This window comes from Podarcis raffonei, chromosome 5 (assembly GCF_027172205.1).
Source record: "Podarcis raffonei isolate rPodRaf1 chromosome 5, rPodRaf1.pri, whole genome shotgun sequence".
Lineage (NCBI taxonomy): Eukaryota > Metazoa > Chordata > Lepidosauria > Squamata > Lacertidae > Podarcis > Podarcis raffonei.
In genome coordinates this window covers 5,577,664-5,603,513 of record NC_070606.1, presented here as the reverse complement: position 1 = coordinate 5,603,513, position 25,850 = coordinate 5,577,664, and the positions used below count along the sequence as shown (strand labels likewise).

Below are 25,850 nucleotides of genomic sequence, written 5' to 3'. Positions count from 1 at the left end.
TTCCCTGAGACCAAGGTGAGGGATTCTATGGAATGCAGATAGAATTGATAAGAATAATGATCTGTTGTGACCTTCTTGTGTTTTGGCTCATCCCCCCCTTTTCTTCCGTCTCCTTCTTCTTTCCTCTTTCTTTTTTCTTTTTTCTTTCCCATAATGGCTTATGTTCTATGCCATGTACTTTGATATTCTTTGTAGTTTTTTAGCCTTTTCCATTATTATTATCAACGATTTTTCTTTTGTAATTTTGGTTGTTTATATTTATTTGTATTTGTTTAAAGCAAAATAAAAATAAAACAAAATAATTTACTCAGTGTGTATTAATAAATCACCAAGAACTCAAGGACTAATGAGAGGCATTGACTCTGGTGAAAGCTTTTGGAGAATAAAGATAAAGATAAATTTTATTGTCATTGTCCATATATACACAGTATACACAACAACGAAAATCAAACACCCACCCAAAGACCGGGTTCACATAAGTGGTTGATCAGAGAAAAATATAAACCGTTTTCCCCAGAAAAGGTTTCTTCATTATGATTGTTTTTAACATACAATTAAAACAGTAAACTATGACAATACAAGCAAACATTGGTGTACGGTGTCTGTTATATCACAGCTCTGGACCAGGTGTTGGATTTTAAATTAAAGCTCCTGATTAAGAGGGTTGCATTTATTTTTTTCCTGGAAGCAATTAACATGGAAATGATTACTAAGCTTCCAGTAGATTCCACTAGATTTTCAGAAGACACTTTTATGTTGTGTAAAACACTACGTAAGGAAGTGTCAGGAAGTCAGAATACGCTGCTGTCTGAATGTTCATGACTAGACAAATGGTGGCTTGCTTGTATGAATTCATTTATCTAACATTACTTCAAAGTTTTCATTGGAGTCAGTTCATGTGATTAGCTGATACATATGACCCAGAACTGTGATGGGGCTAAAAGCTCTTGGCATTGAACTTTTCTGTAGAGATACTGCCCTATTCTACGAAGGCAGGTCACTGTGGAGCAGCCACCAAGGAAGGCGTCCTGCTGGAGTTGACCATGATGTTCAGATAGTGTACAAAGAAGTGTTCTCTTACTCATTTCCAAGATTAGTGTGGCAGTGTTGCTGGCTGGTTTTATAGGTATATCATATCCCCTTCTCCATAATGTTGTGATACCTCAGTGGAGAGGCTATAACTCAGTGGCACAGCATGTGACTTTGCAATGAGGAAGATCTCAGGCTCACTTTCCACCTTAATTTAAAGGATCTTAGATAGCAGGGCTGGGAGGTTCCTCAGCCCAAGACCCAAGGCTCCCAGTTAGAGGAAATAATACTGGATCTGAGTGGGTCAACTGTCTGACTTGGCGTAAGGAAACATCACATGTTCCAGTTTAGACAATTCTTGGAAATTTGCTTCTCTGAATTATTAGTGTGACATAGTCTCAGCCCCACAAATCTGACCCAGTTGTACAGTTGACATCAAGTACTTTGCTGACAGTGAGACTGTCTGTCACATATTGATGTCAATAGGAATTTTGATTTGGCAGAACAATGGGAATCTCTATTATCTAGTCTCAAAATCTTCAACCTTTCATCTGTGTGGAGAGTTATAAGCCTCTGATATATATATATAGATAGATGATAGATAGATGATATAGATATTCTGAAATGCAAAAGAACCCTCCCAAACAGTAAACTTTATGCCCACCCTCACTCCCTTTTTTTTTAATGTCTCTTTCAAGTTTGTTTTTTGAGAAGAGACCACCAATAAAATGGTTAACATTTTAATGCTGTTCTCTTCCAAAAACTCTGAAGGACGATTGAAAAAGGATACTAGAGAACTTGTTTGTTTCAATATTAGATTAGGGATTTTATTAGATTATAATTACCAGTTTGTTATTGAATTAGTTTATTTGAAAGGGTGCTCATTTATTTGTTTGGAGAGGAACCTGTTCCTAAGGTTAAATTGTAAAATCTGAAGCTATACAAGTTGCCTAATGTTCATATGTAGAGTTTCTGCCCCAACCCCTTTCATGGAAACTCCAATCTCCCAGTGGAAACCTGGGAGGGGAAGCAAACACCATAATTCTTTGTGATCATGAACTTTGGTTTCAGTAGGATTATAAAAAGACTCCTGCCATAGATCTTGGCAGGTTTGTTATGTTTTATATTTCCATTGTTAAGATCTAAAAACAGATCAGTTTCAATGACACTAGCTGAATTTGATATGTGTTCACAAAGGAGCATAAACCAAGTTCTTATAGGAGATGACAGAGGAAAAATTAGGAAAATAATTTCAGTCATACAGAGCCGCTTAAAAATCTAGACAGGCTGTAACCAATTTTACAGTGTAGATGTGTCTCGTGTTTTTACAGCCTTTTGGATTCTGTGCAGTAATAGCAACCAGATCCAACTGAGAAGGGGAAATGTAAACCACTCTGTCTTGCTTGTCTTCAGGATGGCTCCAGTAAAAAAAAAAAAGTGTCCAATCTTTTCTTTTCTTTTTTAAAGTGTGAGGATAAATTTCTGAACTTCATGAAACACTTAACCTGCTCTAAGAACAATAATCACTCTATTTAATTTCAGATGTTGACTTGTCTTTATGAATTACAATTCGCTTTTGCACCTCCAGTTTATGGCATGGGAAGGCTTTAAAATAAAGCACAACTCTGAACAATTCTGCATGCCCACGGATGAGATTGCTTGAGGTATCTGGTCCATTTCCCCTTTCTGGTAAAATCTAGAAAGAGACATTATACTGCCCCTTCCATCACCACCACCACCCCACCCCTGGGTGGCACGAGCAGCAGGGCTGCGTAGACAGCAGTTCTCCATCAGGCCTTGCAACCACTGGCCAGGGGGTTGGGTTGTCATCTAATTTTGCTCCCCCTCCAAACAAGAAGTCTTTCTGTCTTCCCCACACACCTGACTATGTCTATCATTTTTTTAAAAGGCATTTTTTGCATTCTCTTCTCCAGCAGGTACCAAGAAACGTAGACAAATTAAATGTCTTGGTAGCCTGCCAAGATCCTGACAAATATTCCCAGGTTTAAGAATGGCAGGAAATCCATTTGACAGCCCTTTACTAAACTGATAGTTGAAGACACGAGGTGCCCGTTAGATGGTCTGCTCACATTACATGAACTTTGTAGATTATTACATTATACAGTCTGGGATATTATTGCTTGGGACATATGGTAACGTGGACCGTTGCTCCATAAAGAAATCATGAAAGGGGTTTCTTGCATATTGATGTGTTCAAAATGCCGCTCACCAGTGCCCCACATCTGGAAGGCATCTTCCTTGAAGGATGCTCTATATAATTACTTGAGATTGAGGAAGATTTCACAAGAGGTTAGACAATGTGTGAAGTAGCTCTGCTTGTGCAAACGATATACTCTGTAAAATCTTTCACCTGTCTGTCAGAAATGTCTTCACAGCTCTGACTGGAATATCAACTAGGTGTACAATAGATAATGACTGAGGTGCCTTCCACTGAAAAACTATTGGGGGTCATGGGATTCACTGTTCTAAAAGAATTCTTTTCTTTTTTTTCATTTTGGTGCTAACTTCAGTCACCTTTCTATAAAGCTTCCCATTGTGTGACCAGGCAGTGACAGCTCCAGCCCCCAGGGACCATAAGGAAGGAATAAAGACTCTGACAACGTTATATGGAATTAAAATTAGGCCACAATTTTATTGAACTTCTGACTATAGGAAGACCTTGGCTTAGGCCTTGGGCGTGTATCCCTCCCAGCCCCCCAGCTGGGGGGAACTGGGGCTCATCAGGGTAAATGGGATCTGGGGGTGCTCTGCCAGACGTAAGTGTAGCAGGCAGCCCAGCCCATATCCCCACATGCAGGGTAGTTCACTGATGACCTTTTGGTGTATGGCCAGTGACACCCATATATATAACCACTTTAAGAGGGGAACCCTGGAATCGCCGCCGCAGGGGGCTGAGTCACCACTTCACCCCCCCCCATATAGGGAGGAAGAGACTACAGGATTCCACCCAAGGCCATAACCGCCAAAGTTGTGATGAATTGCTACGGGAAAGACAAAACCTGCCAATGCAGGAAAATGTCTTCCCAGTCCTTCAACAGCAACCAGTCAAAGACCGTAGCAGCACCCGCTAAGCAGGAAGAGAAAAGTTAACCTGCAAACAATAAAACGTTAAACAAAGGGAGGGGAGGGAGGGTGAATCTCCAGAGCCGACTGCCTGGCTATTGTCAGCTCCACCCCCTATTTATAAATGGGGCTGGCCCCACTTCCCAGCAAGAAACTTGATTACTGAGGCTGGGCATGAACCTCCAAAACTAACACTGAGAGGCAAGCCAGCCCCTGTTGCCAGTAAGCTCCCTGGGAACTGTAGCACCATGAGCGATCCCGCACTATACAATGTATAGTGTGAGTGCTCATTATTAAAATGAAATATGTTGTCAGTTTTCACACTTACTTGAGACTAAGAGTAACCTGTATCTGCTTAAATACACATCAAATCAAACTGGGAGGAAAATATTGTTTTCCCCTCATGTGTTTCAGTTGAGAACCTGTTTTACTTTCAGTGCAAAGCATTGGCCATGAGATCCTTTTTGCTTGTGATGAATTGGTGCTATTGAAAAATGAACATCAAAATGTACTAAGATTCCGTAAAAAATGTACTAAGGGATGCTGAATATTGTAAATATTTATGTACGGCCTATTGTGCCTGGTCACATGAGAACAGGACTGAAAAGTCTCTGCTAGGGCTCTCTCACCCAACAGTAAAGGTAAAGGTAAAGGTACCCCTGCCCGTGCGGGCCAGTCTTGCCAGACTCTAGGGTTGTGCGCCCATCTCACTCAAGAGGCCAGGGGCCAGCGCTGTCTGGAGACACTTCCAGGTCACGTGGCCAGCGTGACAAGCTGCATCTGGCGAGCCAGCGCAGCACACGGAACGCCGTTTACCTTCCCGCTGGTAAGCGGTCCCTATTTATCTACTTGCACCCGAGGGTGCTTTCGAACTGCTAGGTTGGCAGGCGCTGGGACCAAGCAACGGGAGCACACCCCGCCGCGGGGATTCGAACCACCGACCTTTCGATCGGCAAGCCCTAGGCGCTGAGGCTTTTACCCACAGCGCCACCCGCGTCCCATACAGTACTTACCACAAACCTGAACCCAGGAATCCAGTAATTCTCCTTTTTATTTTATCTAGTATTTTTCTTTTAGCCAAAGTTCAAAAGCCAACTGGTTTGAATTTTTGAACAGGGGGTGAGCCTCAAGATGGGTCCTGTGGAAACTAGCTTTCCGCCTTCCTTCTAGAAGGTTTCTCACCTGAGATCTTAGTTCTTTCCCCATTCAGAAGGAAACTAAAATCCTTAACTCTTGAGTATTTCCAGAACATTCATATCTTAAAGATGAGGCTGATGAAGCGTCTCCTTTCTCCTGCAAGCTTTTCTCGCCTCCAGCTAATGTTCTCCTGTCCCTAGTGCACAAGTGTAAGCTTGCTTGAGAGGTAAGAGTAGACTGGAAAACACTCTCATGTTAGGTTGAGCTGGGCCAAGTGTCATTGACTTGGAAGGCTTCAAGAACACACAAATTAGGAAGCAGGCCAGGGTTTCTCTTAACTAAGAACAGCAATAGGACATCTATGACGGAACCCAGGTATAGCTAAGGTTTAGTACCTCTTAGTGACCAAACTGTATAATGACATTATCTATACCATCACCCAATCACTTGAGGTCTTTCTTTCTATATTTGAAATTGTGTGCTTCTAAGCTCCAACCTTTGCTCCATCAGACATCAGACCTGATGGCGTGGTAGTGTATTTTTATTCACCACATATATTTATATACCTTTTGGCCCAAAGTCTAATGCAAAATACATATAAAACGAAAGTACAATGCATAAAATACATCAATCAAAACAATATCAAACAGCAGAAGCAGTCTACATGTCTAAGGTTCACTAGAACTTGCAGCTCTTTATGGCAATGTTTCTGAAGTAGAAATTGTTTTGATCATTTTCCAAGGCTGCAAAAGAAATGGCCTTGCTTTTTCATCCTTGCCAACATGGGGTTGATAGGTTCAAGACATAACCATGAGACTAGAATGCATATTTTTGAATAATAGTCACCAAAGATATCACAGCAATGGTTACACCTCTTGGAGACATGGACATGGCTTGTAGTATCTTGTAATACCTTTATTATGGCATCTTTGGTGGTTGTAGGGTGTGTGTTTTTTGAGAAGAATTTAATTTAGGATATATAATCTACAAATCTATATTGTTAGTCCTGTAGTAAGTGTCAGCATATAATTGTGTACAAAATCTAGCTATCCGGGTATAAACTTGTTAGGCATTAGACGATTTATGTCAGGACAATACAGTTGTATATCTCTGGCAAGTAGAAGGATGAAATCAATTGATTTAAGCTAACCTTTCTGATTTTTTCTAAAGATATCTTTCTTGAAAAAAGAAGACTCTCCTTATTGTGTGAGTGTACGAGTGATGTATTGAGAAGCAATATTGAATAGGAAAGCTCTTCACTCAGCCTTCCTTTAAGGTTCAGGGAATTCAAAAATGAAACCCCAGGTATTCCATAAAGTTAAAAGCTTGGGAAGATCTGACTGTCCCGGAACCATTTTCCTAATTTCCCAAGGGAATATGAGTGTAAGGCTTTTCAGCACTTATAATGTACACTTTGTTTGTGTTTCAGAGCTCTGGGATTTGAACAGAACATCAGTCTTCCATAGTCCATCTGGATACCTCGGCCTTCATGTAATGCTTCTGGATGAGTATCAAGACCGGCTCTTTGTGGGAGGAAAGAACCTGGTATATTCTCTCAGCTTAGACCGAGTCAGTGAAAATTACAGAGAGGTACAGTAACTATATATGCTACAGTAATAGCAAGACATTCTTTATAATGTCTTATATAATGTCTCTCTCTCTTTCTTTCTGTTGTGGAGCAGGAAGGAGGCTGGCTTACCAAATGGAATACAAGGAGCACAATACTCCAGGAGCACCATTTGAGCAAGCTCATTCCAAAATGTCCACTTCAATGAGGCCTTATGCTGGATAATTGACCTTTAAAGCCCTTTGTGGTCTAGACCTTTAAAGCCCTTTGTGGCTTAGGGTCCTCGTATCTACGGGACCGCCTCTCCTGGTATGCCCCACAGAGGACATTAAGGTCCATGAATAACCATAGTTTAGAGGTCCCGGGCCCTAAGGAAGTCAAACTATCCTCCACCAGGGCCAGGGGCTTTTCACTGATGGCTCCGACCTGGTGGAATGCTCTATCCCATGAGACTAGGGCCCTTCAGGATTTAACCTCCTTCCGCCGGGCCTGTAAGACAGAGCTATTCCGCCTGGCCTTTAATTTGAATTCAGCCTGATCTTTTATTTTCCTTCTCTTCCCTCCCCCTCCCTTTTTATGAAGATCACCCACTCTGAGATCCCATAGCTAATTCTCCCATGGCCTCCTCGCTGGCCCAAGTTGGACGAATTCAGCCAGCTAGCCCTGGGGATTAACTAACTGATTTTTGATTTTTATTGTTATTCATGTTTCTATACCGTATTTTATGCTGCTTTTATAATTGAGTGTTTTAAAGTGTTTTAAATTTGTTGTTAGCCGCCCTGAGCCCAGTTTTTGAATGGGGAAGGGTGTGGTATAAATAAAAAATTATTATTATTATTATTATTATTATTATTATTATTATTATTAGTTTCCTCATGTGCCAAGATCTTGTGTTACCTTGAATGTAACACATAACTGGGGTAATTGAAAGCGATTGTACATAATTTTTCTCTTTTTTTAGCATTCACTTCTTGCATTTACTTTGAGTGCACAGTTTCTCATGAGTTCATTTGTGCAGACTCTTGCCTCTTCGTTGCTCTGTCTCTTAGTAGATAAAGTTGCCACTAAGTTCAGTTGTGTACATGCTCCCATTCGCTCTGCATCCGTGGCTCCCACTGCTGATTTAGAAAGCAGTGTATGTATGATGTCGGCCACTATCCGTATCTATCCTATCTATCCTACCCTGCCATGTGTTGATACATTTCCGCCCCAAGCCAGCTTCAATCCAAACTAAGAGAAGGAATGACCTGTCTGCGTTTTAAGCCACAAATGTTCGTGCAAGCTTAAGGGAGGAAGGATTGCTTTGTGCTGGAGGTAGAGAGTGGGACGTGGGTGGCGCTGTGGGTTAAACCACAGAGCCTAGGACTTGCCATTCAGAAGGTCAGCAGTTCGAATCCCTGTGACAGGGTGAACTCTCGTTGCTCGGTCCCTGCTCCTGCCAACCTAGCAGTTCAAAAGCACGTCAAAGTGCAAGTAGATAAATAGGTACCGCTCCAGCGGGAAGGTAAACAGCGTTTCCGTGCGCTGCTCTGGTTCGCCAGAAGTGGCTTAGTCATGCTGGCCACATAACCTGGAAGCTGTACACCGGCTCTCTCGGCCAATAAAGCGAGATGAGCGCCGCAACCCCAAAGTCGGTCACGACTGGACCTAATGGTCAGGGGTCCCTTTACCTTACCTAGAGATTGGTAGAGATGTAACAAAAATAACAAAAGTTACATGCCATTTGACATGAAACCTCAGAGATGTTAGATCTAAGGTTTTGGTTTCATTTGACATCTTTCACCTTTCTACCACCATCTACCACCATCTTTCACCTTTCTACCACCAGTTGAAAATTGGATGGAGTCTTCAGAAGCTCCACTGCCATCTCTTGCCTGTGACTTTTAGCTCAGCTTGGGAAATGACAAATGTTACACCACTTATATGCCAGCAGTGGGGAATCCACCAATTTTGTGAATTATATTTTTTAAAAGCCTGACCGCTTTCATCTGCATCAATTCAAAGCATATACAGCACATCTAAAGATGCAGCTTTATCTGATTACCATGGTATATAATTTCAGCGTGATAAGCAGGTGCCACAAACACTCAAGAGGTGCCCATATACGTTTATCTCAATAGGAAAGCAATCTCTATAAGAAGTAGCATCAGAAATCCTTCAGACAAGAATAGGGAAGATTTACTGTAAGGCAAGCTATTATTTCCATCTGATTATGTCCACTGATAGCATACGGATCCTGGATTGCAAGAGGATGCAAAGGCATTTAGAAAGTAATGTATTTTTCAGCTATTAAGACCAAGTCTGTATCCTATGAAATGACACACTGAATATTCAATGTCTGTTTGCAGGAGGAATTTTTATTCCGTTTGAACAGATTCTTTAGATTCATAACTATTGCTTCACTTCCTGCATAGCTCATTGTTTCGCCTGGAGGCTTCAGTGCAAGACAGCCAAATAAATAATAAGTATTTGTGAAACACTATGCAAAAAAAATGTGAAAGGGGGGAGATGTGTAGAGGAAAATAGTCTATATTATTATGCTGTCGAGACGCAGCATTGCAAGTTTTAGTTTCCTTTGGATGAGAGACAACTGGAGTCTTACAGTATCTTATAAAATGTTTTATTTACAAATGCACACCTGAACCACAGTGGAAGCAAGCAGACCATTAGCAGTTGATAGGGTGGGGCAGAGGGTGTTGCATTCCTTATTCGTCTCTTTTTAAATTTCTATCCCAAGTTATCCAATGTGCAAAAGAAAGAAAAAAGGTCATAGTATGAATGAGCAATGTGTTGGACAGGCTCCTCAACAGACCTGAGACCTATAGCATAGGATAATCACAGAGCAGTTTACAGTATATACATGAAATGTTTGCATGTAATAATTCTACATTTAATAATAATTCTACATAATAAAGAAGGCTGATCGCCGAAGAATTGATGCTTTTGAATTCTGGTGCTGGAGGAGACTCTTGAGAGTCCCATGGACTGCAAGAAGATCAAACCTATCCATTCTTAGGGAAATCAGCCCTGAGTGCTCACTGGAAGGACAGATCCTGAGGCTGAGGCTCCAATACTTTGGCCACCTCATGAGAACAGAAGACTCCCTGGAAAAGACCCTGATGTTGGGAAAGATGGAGGGCACAAGGAGAAGGGGACGACAGAGGACGAGATGGTTGGACAGTGTTCTCGAAGCTACCAGCATGAGTTTGACCAAACTGCGGGAGGCAGTGGAAGACAGGAGTGCCTGGCGTGCTCTGGTCCAGGGGGTCACGAAGAGTCAGACAAGACTAAACGACTAAACAAAAAATAATTGTACCTTAATGCTGTCAGATTCCAACTAGGGGTTGTGTTCCAATTAACGAACGTGTAGTTGATTGGTCATCTGCCTCTTAACTGAAATCTTGATTAAACCCGTCCAAATAGCTGCTTTTCAGTTTGCAGCAAATTCACCACAGCTGCCTTTTTGTGTGTCAAACAACTTGCAGTTTCATTAACAAATAACATCACTTGTTATTGGAAGGAAATGCCATTTTTTATATTTTCTCTTTCATTCCCAATTACAGAAAGAAAGAAGTACTAAGATTAAAAAATTAGGGCTGAGTTGGAGTCCTTCTAGAATGTTCAGTCCCAGTCTTCAGCAGAAAAATTGAATGGCATTTCTGTGACTATTTTCCAGGAAAATAGTCAATTTTGGGAAGCGGGGCCCAGCTTATTCATTGTAATGTTTCTGCCATGATTTGTTAGCTATCTTGGAGGAGTTTTTCTCATTATTAGAGGCAGAAGAACAATGGGACAATGGGTTGACTCCAACTAAATTACACACAGAGTAGACCTATTGAAATTAATAGACCCAAGTAAATAATGGTCATTAATTCCAGTGTGTCTACTCTGAGTAGAAATAGTTTTGGATGTAACCCACAATTACAGTCTGATATAGTGAGGAATAGTAATGTATAAGAACAGGTAAATAATCCTGTCTACTTTCCCCCTCTAAAGACTAAAGTCAGCAGAACTAATAGAAATACTTTAATTACTGTAATGGTGCACAGTCTTAATAAATCTCTTTTTATCTTCAGTCCCATGAAAAGGGATTGTATTGGATTTGGTCAGATTGCTGTGCTGTTCACATTTCTCCAAGAGTGGCTATGAACCGAGGTTTTATTTAGCCGGCTTGGCTTCAACCTGATGGATGATTCTGATTAACAAATATTTTTCAGCAACAGAAAGGAAACATGTTCATCACAGATGTGTTCGCGCTCTCATTAAACAATTGAATGATATCTTAGAAATTTCAGCAAGAAGGAATGGTTTAGGAATCTCCAAGGATGAAGCAATAAAAACTTGGGTGGATATAAAATGCACTTGGATTTTTATGAGGCCATAACTTGAAAATAACTTAATTGGCAAAGAATGTACGGTGGTCACTCTCTCTGGGCTCCTTACTTTATGGCTATTTCTTCTGGTCCCCAAAGGTCACTTGGTTCAAGAAACACATTTAAAGTAAATTAAGTAGGATCGTACTTGTGAGTTGCTTGTTTGTGTGTCCGGGTCCGTGTGTGTTAAAAAAAACACATGTACAAAAAAGTTCTACTATGAATCCCCATATTTTCCAATCTCTATCATCCAAGGAGCTCAGGAAGATTCAGGAGCTATCACATTTAAGCTGGGTTGGAAGAGATTCCATTCACTTCACCGCTCAATCAGCTACCTACAATATGCCGAGCATTCCTTTAAAATAAGATTAGGGCTTCTTCTGAGGCTACAGAGAGGCTAGGCGAGATTTTTTTTTTAAAAAAAAAGCTATTTATTAAAATTTTCAATTTTTATACAAACAAAAAACAAAAAAAAATTAAAAACACATATAGTTCACAATACTTAATTTTCAATAACATATTTATCTGACCTCCTCATACCTCCCCTTCTTGTAGTCCAATTCAAGTTATTTGTTCAGCAAATCCTTATCTCAAAGCATTACAGCTTATAAAAACACCTTATTTTCTATCCAACATCTTAGGTTATTATAACCTTACATTTTTACTTATAAAGAACCATTTTTTCATATTCCTTTATACCATTACAGCTAGAAACCACTTAATTTCAATCCAGCATCATTCAACATTCCTTAATTTTACAATATTTCTGTAAATAGTCCTTAAATTTTTTCCAATCTTCTTCTGCCGACTCTTCTCCCTGGTCACGGATTCTGCCAGTCATTTCTGCCAATCCCATACAGTCAATCAGCTTCATCTGCCATTCTTCCAGAGTGGGTAAATCTTGCGTCTTCCGCTAGGCGAGATTTTGTACTACTGTATATGTCTCATTTGCATAGCTGCTCTTTTTTTATGCTCAACTTGGTTACATTTATATTATATTAAGTAAAGGTAAAGGGACCCCTTTACCTGTTAGCTAGGGATCATGGGAGTTGTAGTCCCAAAACATCTGGAGGGTCAAGGCTGCCTATGCTTGGTCTAAAAGAAGACATGTTTCAAAGCTACTTCCTGCTATCGTTTCAGCTTCCCCCCTCCAGCATAAATTTATTGCGTGCTTTGTGTATTTCAAAGGTGAAATAAATGTGATGGTTAAAGAAAAATTGCTCGTGTTGAAATGCTTCAGAGACTGACTCATGGTCATGACAGTTATTGAGTAACTCTGTTTGAACAAAAAAAAGTCACACACAAAGGCCAACAAAATGTGTGCTAGTATAATATCATTCCAGCTCAAATGCTCTGGAGTAATCACTGAGCGATAGGGATTGCCAGTTTGCCAAAAGGTTGTCATCTTGGCAAGCACCCAATACCAAGTTAAAGATGTAGTCATCATGAGGAATTCTCCAACAGTATATAATACCTAGGAAAATCACACATGGAGGGCTAAAGGCCACCATTTACAATCAATTAGTTTTTGGCTTTATGTACTGTGCAAACATAGCTTACATTATCTGCATGGAAAATATTCAGCAATTAAACACTTGCAATCAAGGAGAGGGAATGCATTGTGCAAAGGCTATAAATCCACTCATGTGCTGTCTGTGCATATGTGCAAAAAGGATGTTGGCCAAGTTACTTTCTTCGGCTGAAAGATAGATTTATCCATGGTAATACCCTTTCGTTGGCTCCATAATCTGCTGGTGAGAAGTTGCAAGTTTCCACGTTCTTGAACGTCATCCTGCTTTTCAAACATAAACTGTTTAAAACTCAGTCGGAAATGGATAATGGTTTGGATTTTGACTGTCCATTGGGAATGCCCTGGCCCATACTGCCACTTGCGGAATGAATTGACTTATTGGACAATTGTATGGAGGCTAGATTATTTATCTGTTTAGATGTTTATTTACATGATATATTGATTCCCACCCCATCAAAAACCATTTTTGAGGAGGCTTACTTATCATAAAAATAATAAACAAAAAATACCAGCTGGCAAGATAACATAACGCCCCCCCCCCTCAAAAATTGAAGATGGGAAAAACAACATCTAGCAGAAGGAAGAACAACTGGATATTATTTTGGAGTGAACATTTTAAATATTTTGAAGAAATCCTGTACATATATACAACTGACTGACAGACAGCTGGAAGTTCTGCATATTTTTATTTCTTTCCATCTATTTCTATTTCTTTTTTCTCCTTATCTTTCTCTGTTTCATATCTCTTTGTTACCTGCTGATAGGACTCACCTTTTTTCTGTTTGGGACAAAAGTTGAGATATACCTGTGAGAGAAGACCTTTCCTTTCTCCTCCTCTCTTTTTGCTTTTTAAAATTATTTTTGGGCTTAGATTAGTTTGTTTTTTATTGCAGCTTGAAAAATCTTAATAATTTTTTAAAGCCTCATTTTGCCTATTGAGTAGGCCAGCCCATCCAAAATCTTTTCTGCCTAAAGTATCCATGAACTTCTGTAAATGTCTGAATTCGTACTGCCTGTCACATAACCTCAGTTTCTTCTGATAAATTTTCACTTTCATTCTGTTCAGTCGAGAACAGAGGCTGCTCCATACAAGGAAAGATGAGCAAAAGGCTGGATTAGTATAAACTGAGAATTATAGCCTCATTTTACCATCACTGCATAAGTTCCCAGGGCTCACAGGACAATTCTATACCTCCCTGCTGGTTTCAGATACCAATCCTGCTACAGCATACAACATTGCCAGATTCTGCAGAGCAGCATTCAATATTTGTCAGATGATAACCTGTGCCACAGGCTGGATGTGATGAGAACTCGTACTGGAGTGCTCTGTAGACTGATAGCTGTGGTCTTATATATACTATCCTTTTGCACTCTTTCACCCTTATCTGATGTTCCTAACCCTTCTTTTAGACTTTCTTAGCCTCTTTTGGATTCTTATGGATTTTTATGTATATATTCTGTTTTAACTCCTTTTAGTTTAGTTTAGTTTTTTAAAAAAAAAAACATTTTTTTAAAAAAGATTTTAAATGATTTTAAATGATTGTACCCCTCCCTCCTTATGCTGGTCTACGACTATAATAAAGATTTTTTGTTGTTGTTGAGCTAGCTCCAGACAAGGAAAGATGAGAATTACAGATCCTTTATCCCAATTATTAAATAATTCATTTTATTACAGATTCATTGGCCTACTACATCCCTGCAGGTGGAGGAATGCACAGTCAAAGGAAGATATGCTGTATGTATTAACTGGAATATTCCTATTTACTGAAGGGAGGGGAGTATCAGAGCCGGGAACCCCTCTTTATGCAAGACCCCTCTCTCCCGCATGCACAGGGCCCCCATCTTACATGGCACTCAAACAGGGTTGATGATGTTTGCCTCCTTTAGCATCCGCTCATGAACATGAGGGCACAGCCCCCAGGTGCAGACCCTCCAAGTGCCCCTATTTTCCAGGGGTGTCCCTGATTTAGAGAAGCCGTTCCTGTTTCTGATTTAATCTCTGAATGTCCCGCTTTTCTGAAGGACATCCCTATCTTCATTAGAGAAATGTTGGAGGGTATGGAGTTATCTGACCCCTGAGCTGCCTGAAGGCAATCCTGAATAGGGAAGGGTTTTTTAAAATGTTTAATTATGTTTTTATGTATGTTGGAAGCCACTGGGCAACCCAGTAAGATGTGTGGGGTATAAATAGTAATATTATCATTATGAAATGGGATGTCCTTATTTTCATCGGAGAAATGTTGGAGGGGGGAGGGAGAGAGAGAGAGAGCACTTGACCCTGCCTTCATTCTGGCTCTTATATGTTATTCCTTTCCTTCGAGATCATAGAAATGAGGCTTAAGCCCTGAATTGACCACCTTAGATGCAGGAGAGGCACACAGGTGTATTCCTGTTATCAGCATGTTATAAAAAAAGCTGACCAGCTGCAACATAGGCCACATTGTTCTAGCAGCCCTGGTGGGTACAAGAGATGAGCAGCCAGCACCTCACCTGGGACAGCTCTTTGATACCTGGTGTAACAGCTGATCAGATCAGGTGTAACAGCATATTCCTTAAAGGTTATAGCATGTTCCCTCGGCCCTAAAGGTGTTCAAGGCAAAAGTGGTTGCCGTGCTTGCTTATGCTGCCCCGCTCTGGGCCGTGATGACAGATCTTGCTCCCCTTGAGACCCTGCAAAGCCAATTCCTACGTCGGCTCCTAATGCTCCCCCTGTGCGTAAGCAATGCAGCCATGCGACTAGAATTGAAGATCGCATCCTTAGAAACTTGTCTGTGGAAGCAAGTCTTCAATTACTGGTTATCATTGTGGCATAGATTACCAAACCATTACCTTGTCCAATGCTTATGGCGAGATGAATTCTCTAGCCTTTGGACTAGTAAAATTCATGCCAAACTCCTGAGTTATGGAATCTCTCCCTCAGATTCCCTAAAACTAGACCAAATCACTGCTCAAAGATTGATCCGCCAAAGACTGGATGACATCGACTTACAGCGAAATTATACGCTGGGGGGAGGTGTTTGCTCGCCCCAGAACATTGGTATCACTTTAACTTACTGCGTTCCATCATACCTCTCCTCCCTTTCGACTGTTGCCCATAGACTGGCCTTCACCAAAGCGAGGTTTAACGTTTTTCCCTCCAATGTCCTGAGACATAGATTCTCAAAGGGCCAAGCCCCCGCCGTGTGCGAATGTGATAAGGTGACGCCGGAGTCGCTCCAGCACATTATGTTCATTTGCCCCTTGTTCAATGTGCCACGGGCAAATTTGTTGGGATCAATCATTCAGAAACTAGAGGGTACCCCACCAAAATTCCACCTTGCCCAAATCTTGCAAGACAAGGATACCCACACGACCCTGAAGGTGGCTAGGTTCCTGGTCGCTGTCCTTTCCCAAAAGCGACGACAACGAGCACTACAAGCTAATTAAGGCGTAGTATGCCTTTCCATCTTATAGTATTTTATTGTTATAGTGGTGTTTTAGCGACTGTTTTTTTTTTCCCCTACGGCACAAGCTGTCACTTATGTGTTGTTTTTACCTGTATGGGCCTATGGCCGTAATAAATGAATGATGGTTATAGCACTGACTGAGGGAGTCTCCTAGGTGTATGTAAAGAGTTCTTCTGTTATTTTAATTTGACACTGAGGCCCATCTGAACTTCACAGTTCAGAAGGGTGCACATGAAACCATCTTTAAGGTTATAGTTTTCAAGAGCGTAAGATGTTACCATGGATAGGTTACAAACATTTTAAATACTGAAGTCACTTTCTCTCTACCATTTAAAATAACTTCTCCTTTTGACTTCCTAAGCTTTTTATCTCATATCTGTTTCAGAAAAATAAATCATTCCGGAAACATCCCCTTCAAAATTCTTTCAAAATGCATAACTCAAAACATGTTGATTTTGACGCACCTTGCTTATAACTTGCTTCAGTCCTGAGCAATAGAACATTTAGCAGATGTTTTCACGCTTTTCTAAATCACTTGTTTAGTAGTGATTTAGCACTACTGCATCCTTTGATAGCAGGCCTGGACAACTTGTGAGCTGTCAAGCCAAACATAGCTCAGCTTTGAGGACTCTCCCACCAGGACTTGGTTTTGGATTCTGTTTGGAACTGCAAAACCTAGGGGCAGTCAGATATCTAGCCAGCCACAACACCTCTGCAAAGAGAAATGAGACCCCTTACAGTAGGTTAGAAAGGGGTTTTTTTTTTGCAGCGGCACCATGTCCCATTTAAGAGTTGCTAGGCCTCAAGGTTTGGCCTGATGTTTGGGGGAGTTTAGGCTGTGATTTTATACAGTGGTACCTCGCAAGACAAATGCCTCGCAAGACGAAAAACTCGCAAGACGAAAGAGTTTTTCGTTTTTTGAGTTGCTTCACAAGACAAATTTCCCTATGGGCTTGCTTCGCAAGACGAAAACGTCTTGCGAGTTCTTGCGAGTTTGTTTCCTTTTTCTTAAAACCACTAATACCGTTAATAGCCGTGCTCCGCAAGACGAAAAATCCGCAAGACGAAGAAACTCGCAGAACGAATTAATTTCGTCTTGCGAGGCACCACTGTACACAGTTATCTTCTAGAAGTAAGCCCCAAAGGGACATGCTTTTGAGTAGGACTGAGTATAGTCATGTGTTGTCACCTTCATTCTCAGGGTTTCCAAGAAGCAGTATATAATATTAGCATTAGAATATGGAAAGAAGGCCTAGGCCCCTTTTCTGCTTGGCTTGTTGAAAGGAATGTGATTTCTTACTATTAGTTCTTCTCTCACATCCATCAGACTCTACCTCTGATGCGCCAGATGTTCTTCCCTGCCTCCATCATCTCCCAATTTGGCCGCCCCCCTCCTCTCGCAGGCTCATCTTCCGGATTCCCTGAGTCTGAGGCTCTGGAGACCTGACAACTCTCACTTATTTCACCTTTCTCCTCCGTGGAAAGGGAACTTCCATTTAGAGTTGGAAAGCACATCCATATGCCAGATGGATAGAGGAAATTTGTTCAAAGTGCAGTCTTCATGATGTCACCTCAAGAGTCAGAAGGATTGCTTTTAAACGAGGCCTACTTAATTGCAGTTCTTATCTCTCCTCTTAGGAAGAGTGCGCAAATTACATCCGTGCCCTGCACCGATTCAACCGAACACACCTGCTGGCCTGTGGGACAGGAGCTTTTGATCCCGTCTGTGCCTTTATCCGAGTTGGCCATCAGTCAGAGGTAAGAAACACTCTGTACAATTAGCCCAAAGAAGTCCTCTGTGAGTATGGGAGTGGGGAAACTTTGTATAATAATAATAATAATAATAATAATAATAATAATAATAATAATTTTTTATTTATACCCCGCCCTCCCCAGCCAAGGCCGGGCTCAGAGCAGCTTACAAGCAATAATAAAAACAAGATGAATGATTACAACTTAAAAACAAAAATTAAAAACAACATTAAAATAATGGAACATTAAAATATTAAAATGTAGCCTCATCACAGGAGGAGAAGGAAAAGAAAAAAGAAAGAGAGGGAGGGAATCAAATTGGCTCCAAGCCAAAGGCCAGGCAGAACAACTCTGTCTTACAGGCCCTGCGGAAAGAAATCAGATCCTGCAGGGCCCTGGTCTCATGAGGCAGGGCGTTCCACCAGGCTGGAGCCAGAGTTGAAAAGGCCCTGGCTCTGGTTGAGGCTAATCTAACTTCCTTAGGGCCTGGGACCACAAGGGTGTTGTTATTTTTGGACCTTGAGGCTCTCCGTGGGGCATACCGGGAGAGGCGGTCCCATAGGTACGAGGGTCCTAGGCCGTGAAGGTCAAAAACCAGCACCTTAAATCTGACCCTGTACTCCACCGGGATCCAGTGCAGCTGGAAAAACACTGGGTGAATATGCTCCCATGGCAGAGACCCCGTGAGGAGCCTCGCTGCAGCATTCTGTACCCGCTGGAGTTTCTGGGACAGCTTCAAGGGCAGCCCCGCGTAGAGCGAATTACAGTAGTCAAGCCTGGAGATGACCGTTGCATGGATCACTGTGGCCAGGTCGGGGCGGGAAAGGTATAGTCTTCCTTCAGGTCTCTGTGGCTGCTGTCTTGGGACTGAAGCTCCCCACACCAGCTGCATGGATTCTTTATCGGCTCTCGGAAACCACCCTTTCCCCGAAGGCTGCAGAACCACAGATGGTGAGCTAGACAGGAGCTTCAGAGCCACTGCTGATGGGCCTAGCTAGTTGGAGATGAAGCTGCTTGGAAGGAGAGGAAGACAAGGCCATGAGCCTTGAAAGGTCTACAGCTCCTAAGCTCCCAGCTTCATTGAACTGCTACATTGACGAAGCCTTTGGGGAAAGTGATACATACTATGACAGCCAACGTGGTCCCGAAGAGAGATAAGACCATTATTACTCAGGAGACCTGCATTCTGGTCAGAATGCGTCTGTGGAGAAGGAAAGCTAGTTGTGAAGACCAAGACAGCCAGATCTATTGGCTCTCTAAGCTGCCATTCTAATTCCAGAGCCAAGTGTGATGGTCACAAGACCACCATGATTCTTACATGAGTGTGATTGTGTTGTATCATTCATACTCTCCCAATAAGAAAATAGAAAAGGGTATAATGTTCAGAAAGCAGCATTAGATTTGATTTAATGTATTTTTATTGCATGAACTTTCAGCTGCGGCAGAGAGAGCCTACCAGCTTAGGGGTAAACATCAACTGACATCCCTACAGACACAGCAAAGAAGCTTAGAAAATATATGCAGTTACAAAGACTGTCCTTTCCATTTACAGTTTTTATCCAAACATATCAGAATGTTTGCCAGAATAGTTTGCATTTTATTATAAACTATCAATCAAAGAGTGTGTACATATAAATTCTAGCCATAATTCCCAACAGAAAAAAAGTATTGCTGAAGGATTTCCTAGGGAAAGATTTGGATGAATTGAGTAGGATCTGCTGTTTCCTAGGATATTGAAAATCTCCTCCTAATTGCTTGGAGCAGAATTCGTGAGCGATATTTACATTGGTGTAAAAATACTGTATACAAATCACATATATTTTTCGTCAAATGTTACACTTGTTTTGAAAGTGTGGTTTCAGTCAGAGACATTACTATAGGAATGACATCCATGTTTATGCGTGCTCAGCCTGAATAAATGTTCTTGCTATAGCAGTAATATACCTTGCATTCTCAATTTAAGGCCTGCCAGCTGGAGCTGTTACCTTAGTCCTGTTTGTCAAACAGGCTATAGGGAAGCAAGATCATACATGTCAATGGATATACTATTGGTTTTGTGAGGGAATGTTCACAATCACCCTAGTACAGCAATGCACTTTGTATATTTTTATTCTTAGGCTGCATTTTTTGTTTTGCCAATATGTATCTCAGTGTGTGTGTGTGTGTGTGTGTGTGTGTGTGTGTGTGGTCTGATCAATAAACTTTGTTGTTGCTTCAAGATACATCTATCAAGAGCCAAGAGCCTAGATACATAGCTAAATAGTCCCTCTACCTCCAACCGTGTTCAGATGAACTATATAGATAACAAATAATAACCAGAATCTGCCTCCCCACCACCCACCCATTTCAAACCAGCCATTGCACACACACCCCTTTTCTTGGATTGCCATTTCTTAAATAAGTTCCCACCCACAAAGAGCTATTTTACAACCTATCTAACAATGTTAGCTGTTATGTTAGTGTACTACCTGTTCACTTTATCACTTTTGTTAGTTTACGTGGAAATTGTTCGATTTGGTTGTGCACTTTTTGGTGATTTTATTGTTTATGACTACTTTTTATGTTTGTAATTATGCAATCTCTTATATGTTGTAAGCCGCCTGAGCATCGTTTTAACTTTGGAAAGGTTTGATTGGAAACGTCGGATTGATTTCTTAGTGTTTTTTGTTTTTAATTATTTGTAGTCACTCTACTTCTATGATATTGTGAGTTGCCTTGGGTGGGTTACGTCCCCTAGAGGCAGCCTATAAATGATTTTGGAAATAAATAATGCATCCAGTTGAAAAAGCTGCCAATGGTTTGTTCCGCTTCAGCATTGACTAAATGCTCTGTAATTAATTACTTAGTGAATTCTTGCAGGCCTGTTTCTCATTCTTGGTTCTGTTAGCTGTTTTGTGAGCTTCCATGTATTTCCTCATCAATCAATCAATTAAAATGAAAAATGCATAAAATGAGGAGGGATGTAGTGCTGCAGCTAAGAGGCTGAGCTCAGAATCGGGAAGACAGCAGTTCAAATTTCACCTCCTCCACGAACTCAGACACACAGCCTCATTCCCCAGTACATACATGGGAGTTATGCTCACTAACCTATGTAGCTGTTGTGTAAGGATTACAGCAAACTCATGTCCGTGAAGCATTTTGAACACTCAAAAGTGCTCCACGGGAGGCAATGGTTGTTCTGATTGCTGTGGTTGTTAATTCTGTCTGGATTGTACTGGGATGTTTGATCCCACCTTTCAAGCGACTAGGCTTTTTCTTCATTTGTTGTTTTTTAAAACAAACAAACAGAATGCTAAAGCTGCAATTCTCCCTATGTAGACTTGAAAGTGCATCCCACTGATATCAGTAGGCAGTAAGCCACAAGGAATTCAATAGGACTTGATTTTGAGTGGCCGTGGTTAGGAATGCACAGAAAATCTCATTGATTTCAGAGGAGCTTACTCATAAGTAACTGTCCTGAGGACTAAAGCCTTAGAGCTGTAGTGGATGAGTTTGAGCCCCGCGTGATGAAAAGAAGTGCACAAACATTTTGATCCTCCCCCTTCCCCCAAAATAGCATTCTGGGGAGTATGCTAATCTAGAACCCTTTTTCTGACTCTTTTGTTTTGTATTTGATTTTTCCGCTGCCATGAAACAATAAGGGGCTTCTGCTCACCTGTTTTAGCTCTTAATGTGACACAAACAAGGTTAGGATTAGGGTGTAAATCTACCTGAGCCCAGCATTTCCTACTGCTCTGTGCATGAATGGAGATTTTACCTGCCATTTATTATCTGTTGAGCTCCAGTGCATTGTTTGAATTCACAGACTTTCAGTTCATTGTTTCTGCTCTCTGTCCTTCTCATGCAGCCTGCAAATAGATTCCCTTAATTCTTTCAGTAGTTATAGGCACCCAGGAAAAGCGCTACAACTATCACAAGGGAACTGGGATATAAATTTGTACAGCTGTCACAGGATCTAAATGTGGCCTATGGAATGTCCTTGGACATGCATGTATTGGTGTTGTGTTTTTTTTATTTTAAAAAAAAACACCAGGCATTTAAAACTGACAAGTTGAAATGCTTTTTATTAATTGTCTCTATAATCAAAATTTATGTTGTGGCTCCCCGCTCCGCACATCTGACAAGTAAAGGAAATGTGGATAAATGGATATTGTTATATTAATAAGACATCTGTTATATAGGATTAGTGATATTAGTCAACCGTGAGGCCATGTGACAAAGGTTTTGAAAAATGTGTTTCACCTCATGGTAAGTTATAAAACGCTTGCGTGAATCCACCAACTGAAAGAAAAGGAGAGCCGTTTCTAAGTCCTGTGGCACCTTCAAAGATGAACAAATGTTCTGGGGCGTGAGCTTATATGAGCCAGACTTCACCCAAGGCATGAAGTATTCACCTAAATTGGTGTAATGAGAGAAGGGTTGTTGTTTTTTTAACTGATGAGGTAAAGTGGTTAAATAATACAGAATAATGACCACTCCCCGCATTAACTGTGGTGCGGCTTTTGCGTGGTCGTGCGCAGCCCCCCCCCGGAGACTACTAGACCCCCGGCAAGGTAGCTGGCTTCGCTGCCCCCCAAGCTGGATACCTATAGGTTCCCACCTAGCCTCGTCAATTAGCCAATCCCAGCAGGGGGGCATTGCCAAGGGAGTTGGCCAAGTAGAGTTAGGACCGCCCACACGCACAATAGAGGGTGTAACTTACCTGTTGGTCCTCAGTCGGCTCCTGAACTTCCCCCACCCTGCCCTCCATCAGTTTATGCCTTCTTTCGTTTTTTTTTAAAGAATATTTATTAGATTTTCCAATTTTTTAAACAAACAAACAAAAACAGAACAAACAAAAACATTAAAAAAGACATAAAGTTCATAAATCATACTTTTAAATAACAAATTTCTCAGACCTCCTCATACTTCTCCTCCTTGTATCCCAATTAAGGTTATTTGTTCAGCAAATCCTTCATTTAGAGCATTACAGCTTGTAACATTACCTCATTTTTCAAACCCTTTCCCCCCCCCATCTATGTTCCTTTATATCATTACAGCTAGAAACCCCTCAATTTCAATCCAACACCATTTAACTTTCCTTAATTTTACAGTATTTCTGTAAATAGTCCTTAAATTTTTTCCAGTCTTCTTCAGCCGACTCTTCTCCCTGGTCACGGATTCTGCTCGTCAATTCTGCCAATCCCATACAGTCAATCAGCTTCATCTGCCATTCTTCCAGAGTGGGTAGATCTTGCGTCTTCCAATACTTTGCGATGAGTATTCTTGCTGCTGTTGTAGCATACATGAAAAAAGTTCTGTCCTTCTTTGGCACCACTTGGCCAGCCATGCCCAAGAGAAAGGCCTCTGGTTTCTTCAAGAAGGTATATTTAAATACCTTTTTCAATTCGTTATATATCATTTCCCAGAAAGCCTTAATCCTGGGACACGTCCACCAAAGGTGAAAGAATGTACCTTCATTTTCCTTACATTTCCAACATTTGTTATCGGGCAAATGGTAGATTTTTGCAAGCTTGACTGGGGTCATGTACCACCTGTATATCATTTTCATAATATTCTCTCTAAAGGCATTAGATGCCGTAAATTTAATCCCGGTGGTCCACAACTGTTCCCAGTCAGCAAACATGATATTATATCCAACGTCTTGTGCCCATTTAATCATTACAGATTTAACCGTTTCATCCTGAGTATTCCATTTCAGCAGCAAGTTATACATTTTTGACAAAGTCTTAGTTTTGGATTCTAGCAATTCTGTTTCCAATTTAGATTTTTCCACCTGAAAACCAACTTTCTTGTCCAGATTATAAACCTCCATTATCAGATAATAGTGAAGCCAATCTCGCACTTTGTCTTTCAGTTTCTCAAAACTCTGCAGTTTCAGTCTATCCCCTTCTTGTTCCAAAATTTCCCAATATTTAGGCCATTTGGCCTCCATGTTAAGTTTTCTCTGAGCCTTAGCCTCCATTGGTGACAACCACCTTGGAGAGTTTATGCCTTCTTTCGCAGTTAACCTTCTTCTTTACAGCTATGCAGGTGCTGCTGCGGTCTTAGATGGTCCCCGTTGAGGGACCAGAAAGGAATTCCCCTGCATTGGCAGGTTTCACCTTCCCCGTAGCAAAACGTCACAACTTTGGTGGTCTGTAGGCCTTGGGTGGAATCCTTTAGTCTATTTTCCCTTGATTGGGGGGGGGCATGGAGTGGTGACCCATGCCCCCCTCCTGCGGCGGCGAACCCAGGGTTCCTCGTTAAAGGGGTTGCTTTGAGGGGAGGCACTGGCCATACGCCAATGGGTTGTCAGTGCTCTCCCCCATGATGCGGTGAAATGGGGGGGGCAGGCTCTCTGCTTGAACAGACATTCTCCAGAGTCAGCCCAATCCCCACACACTTCGGATAACCCTGATGTTTCCCAGATCTCCAGCTGGGGACTGGGAGGGATAAATGCCCAATGCCTAAGCCAAGGTCTTCCTACATCTGAGAATTTAATAAAGTTGTGGCCAGTTTTAATCCCATAACACGTTGTCAGGTGTCATTATTCCTCCCAGGGGTCGCCTGGGGCTTGCGGGTCTCCGCCTGTCCATGCAAAACAAAGTAGTACAAGATTTCGTGAGTGACCAGCAGCCACTGGTAAAGAGCAGATTAGGAAGTTCTGTGGTTGAAGGGAACACCTAAAGAAGATTCATTTCCCACTCCCAGGATTCTTTTTTTTTTTTATAATCTTTTTATTGAGTTCTTGAAAACAACATCAAAAAGTACAAAGATATTAAAAAAAGTAATAAATAACAAAAATAATGTCAACAGAGAAGAAAAACTGAAGAAACACCTATAAACATAAAACAAACAAACCTACAAACACCACTCAATTGACTTCCTTCCATCTCAGTTTAGGCTAGATAAACTCGTAACCTTTCTGCAGTTGTATTATATCAGCTCTATACATCGCAGGTTTTAAATTCCGCCCACTGTGATTTTAGTAATACCTAGATTAACTTCAATGTAACTTAAAAATTTATTCCAATCGTAAACTTTACAATTTTTTGATGCCTGATCTTTTGTGTCATTCTCGCTAATTCTATATACTCGAATAGTTTCATTTGCCATTCTCTGATGGTGGGGATGTTAGAAGTTTTCCAGTTTTGTGCTAACAGAATCCTGGCGGCCACCATTGCATATTGAAAGAATGTTTGGTCTTCATTTTTGATCTCCTCTCCGATCATACCTAAAAGGAACGCTTCAGGTTTTTTGGGGAAGGTGTATTTCAATATTTTTTTTAATTCATCGTAAATTTGTCCCCAAAATCTTTTCACTTCGTCACAGGTCCACCACATGTGGAAGAAATTACCCTCTTTAGTTTTCCACTCCCAGGATTCTGAAGTCCATGTTGCAGAGCTGAATTTGACCCAGGTCAAGTTCATGGGGCATAATCTGCTAGTGAACTCTAATTCCACGGCTTCATAAATGCAAATTGAACCAAATTTCTCTCCTTATTCCTACCCTGTGCTTGATTTGCTTTTTCTGACAATGGAGATTGAGGCCCTTCTTTTGATAAAAGCTGTATTATCAAACTGGCTAATGAGGCTCATAACTTTGGCGCATGGTTTTCATAATAGGGTACTGTTTGAGGCAGCAGTGCTGCCCATTACCTCAAAATTCTGTGTGTTTTGATTTGTAGTTTTTTAAGTGGTCCACCAAGATCCCTAGCAATGTAAGTGATCTGTGGAGAAGAAAGTCTGAGAAACCTCTGCTGCAAGGCAATTTCATAAGACATCTTGTGTCAGGGACTGGACTGAAGAGGAGAAGGAATGGTGGAGGTCGCCCCCCGCCCCCTTCCCCTGTAGCTCCCAGAGAAAAGGAAGGCATTCTCAAATTACAGCAGGGCTTTAAGGAAGATAACAGCTCAGAGAGAGGCAAACAACAGAGTTATGAGGTGTTAA

The 25,850-nt window shown here is 41.2% G+C and overlaps 1 protein-coding gene across 2 annotated transcripts in view; it reads left to right on the top strand.

Annotated features, from left to right (window-relative positions):
- The window catches only part of SEMA3E (semaphorin 3E), a 166,589-nt gene that overhangs the window by 85,714 nt on the left and 55,025 nt on the right, over positions 1-25,850 (top strand). For both annotated transcript variants that reach the window (XM_053387680.1, XM_053387681.1), the window contains exons 2-4: positions 6,680-6,840; positions 14,397-14,456; positions 17,806-17,925. In XM_053387680.1, coding sequence (XP_053243655.1) covers positions 6,680-6,840; positions 14,397-14,456; positions 17,806-17,925 — 341 coding nt within the window. The remainder of the gene's footprint in view (positions 1-6,679; positions 6,841-14,396; positions 14,457-17,805; positions 17,926-25,850) is intronic.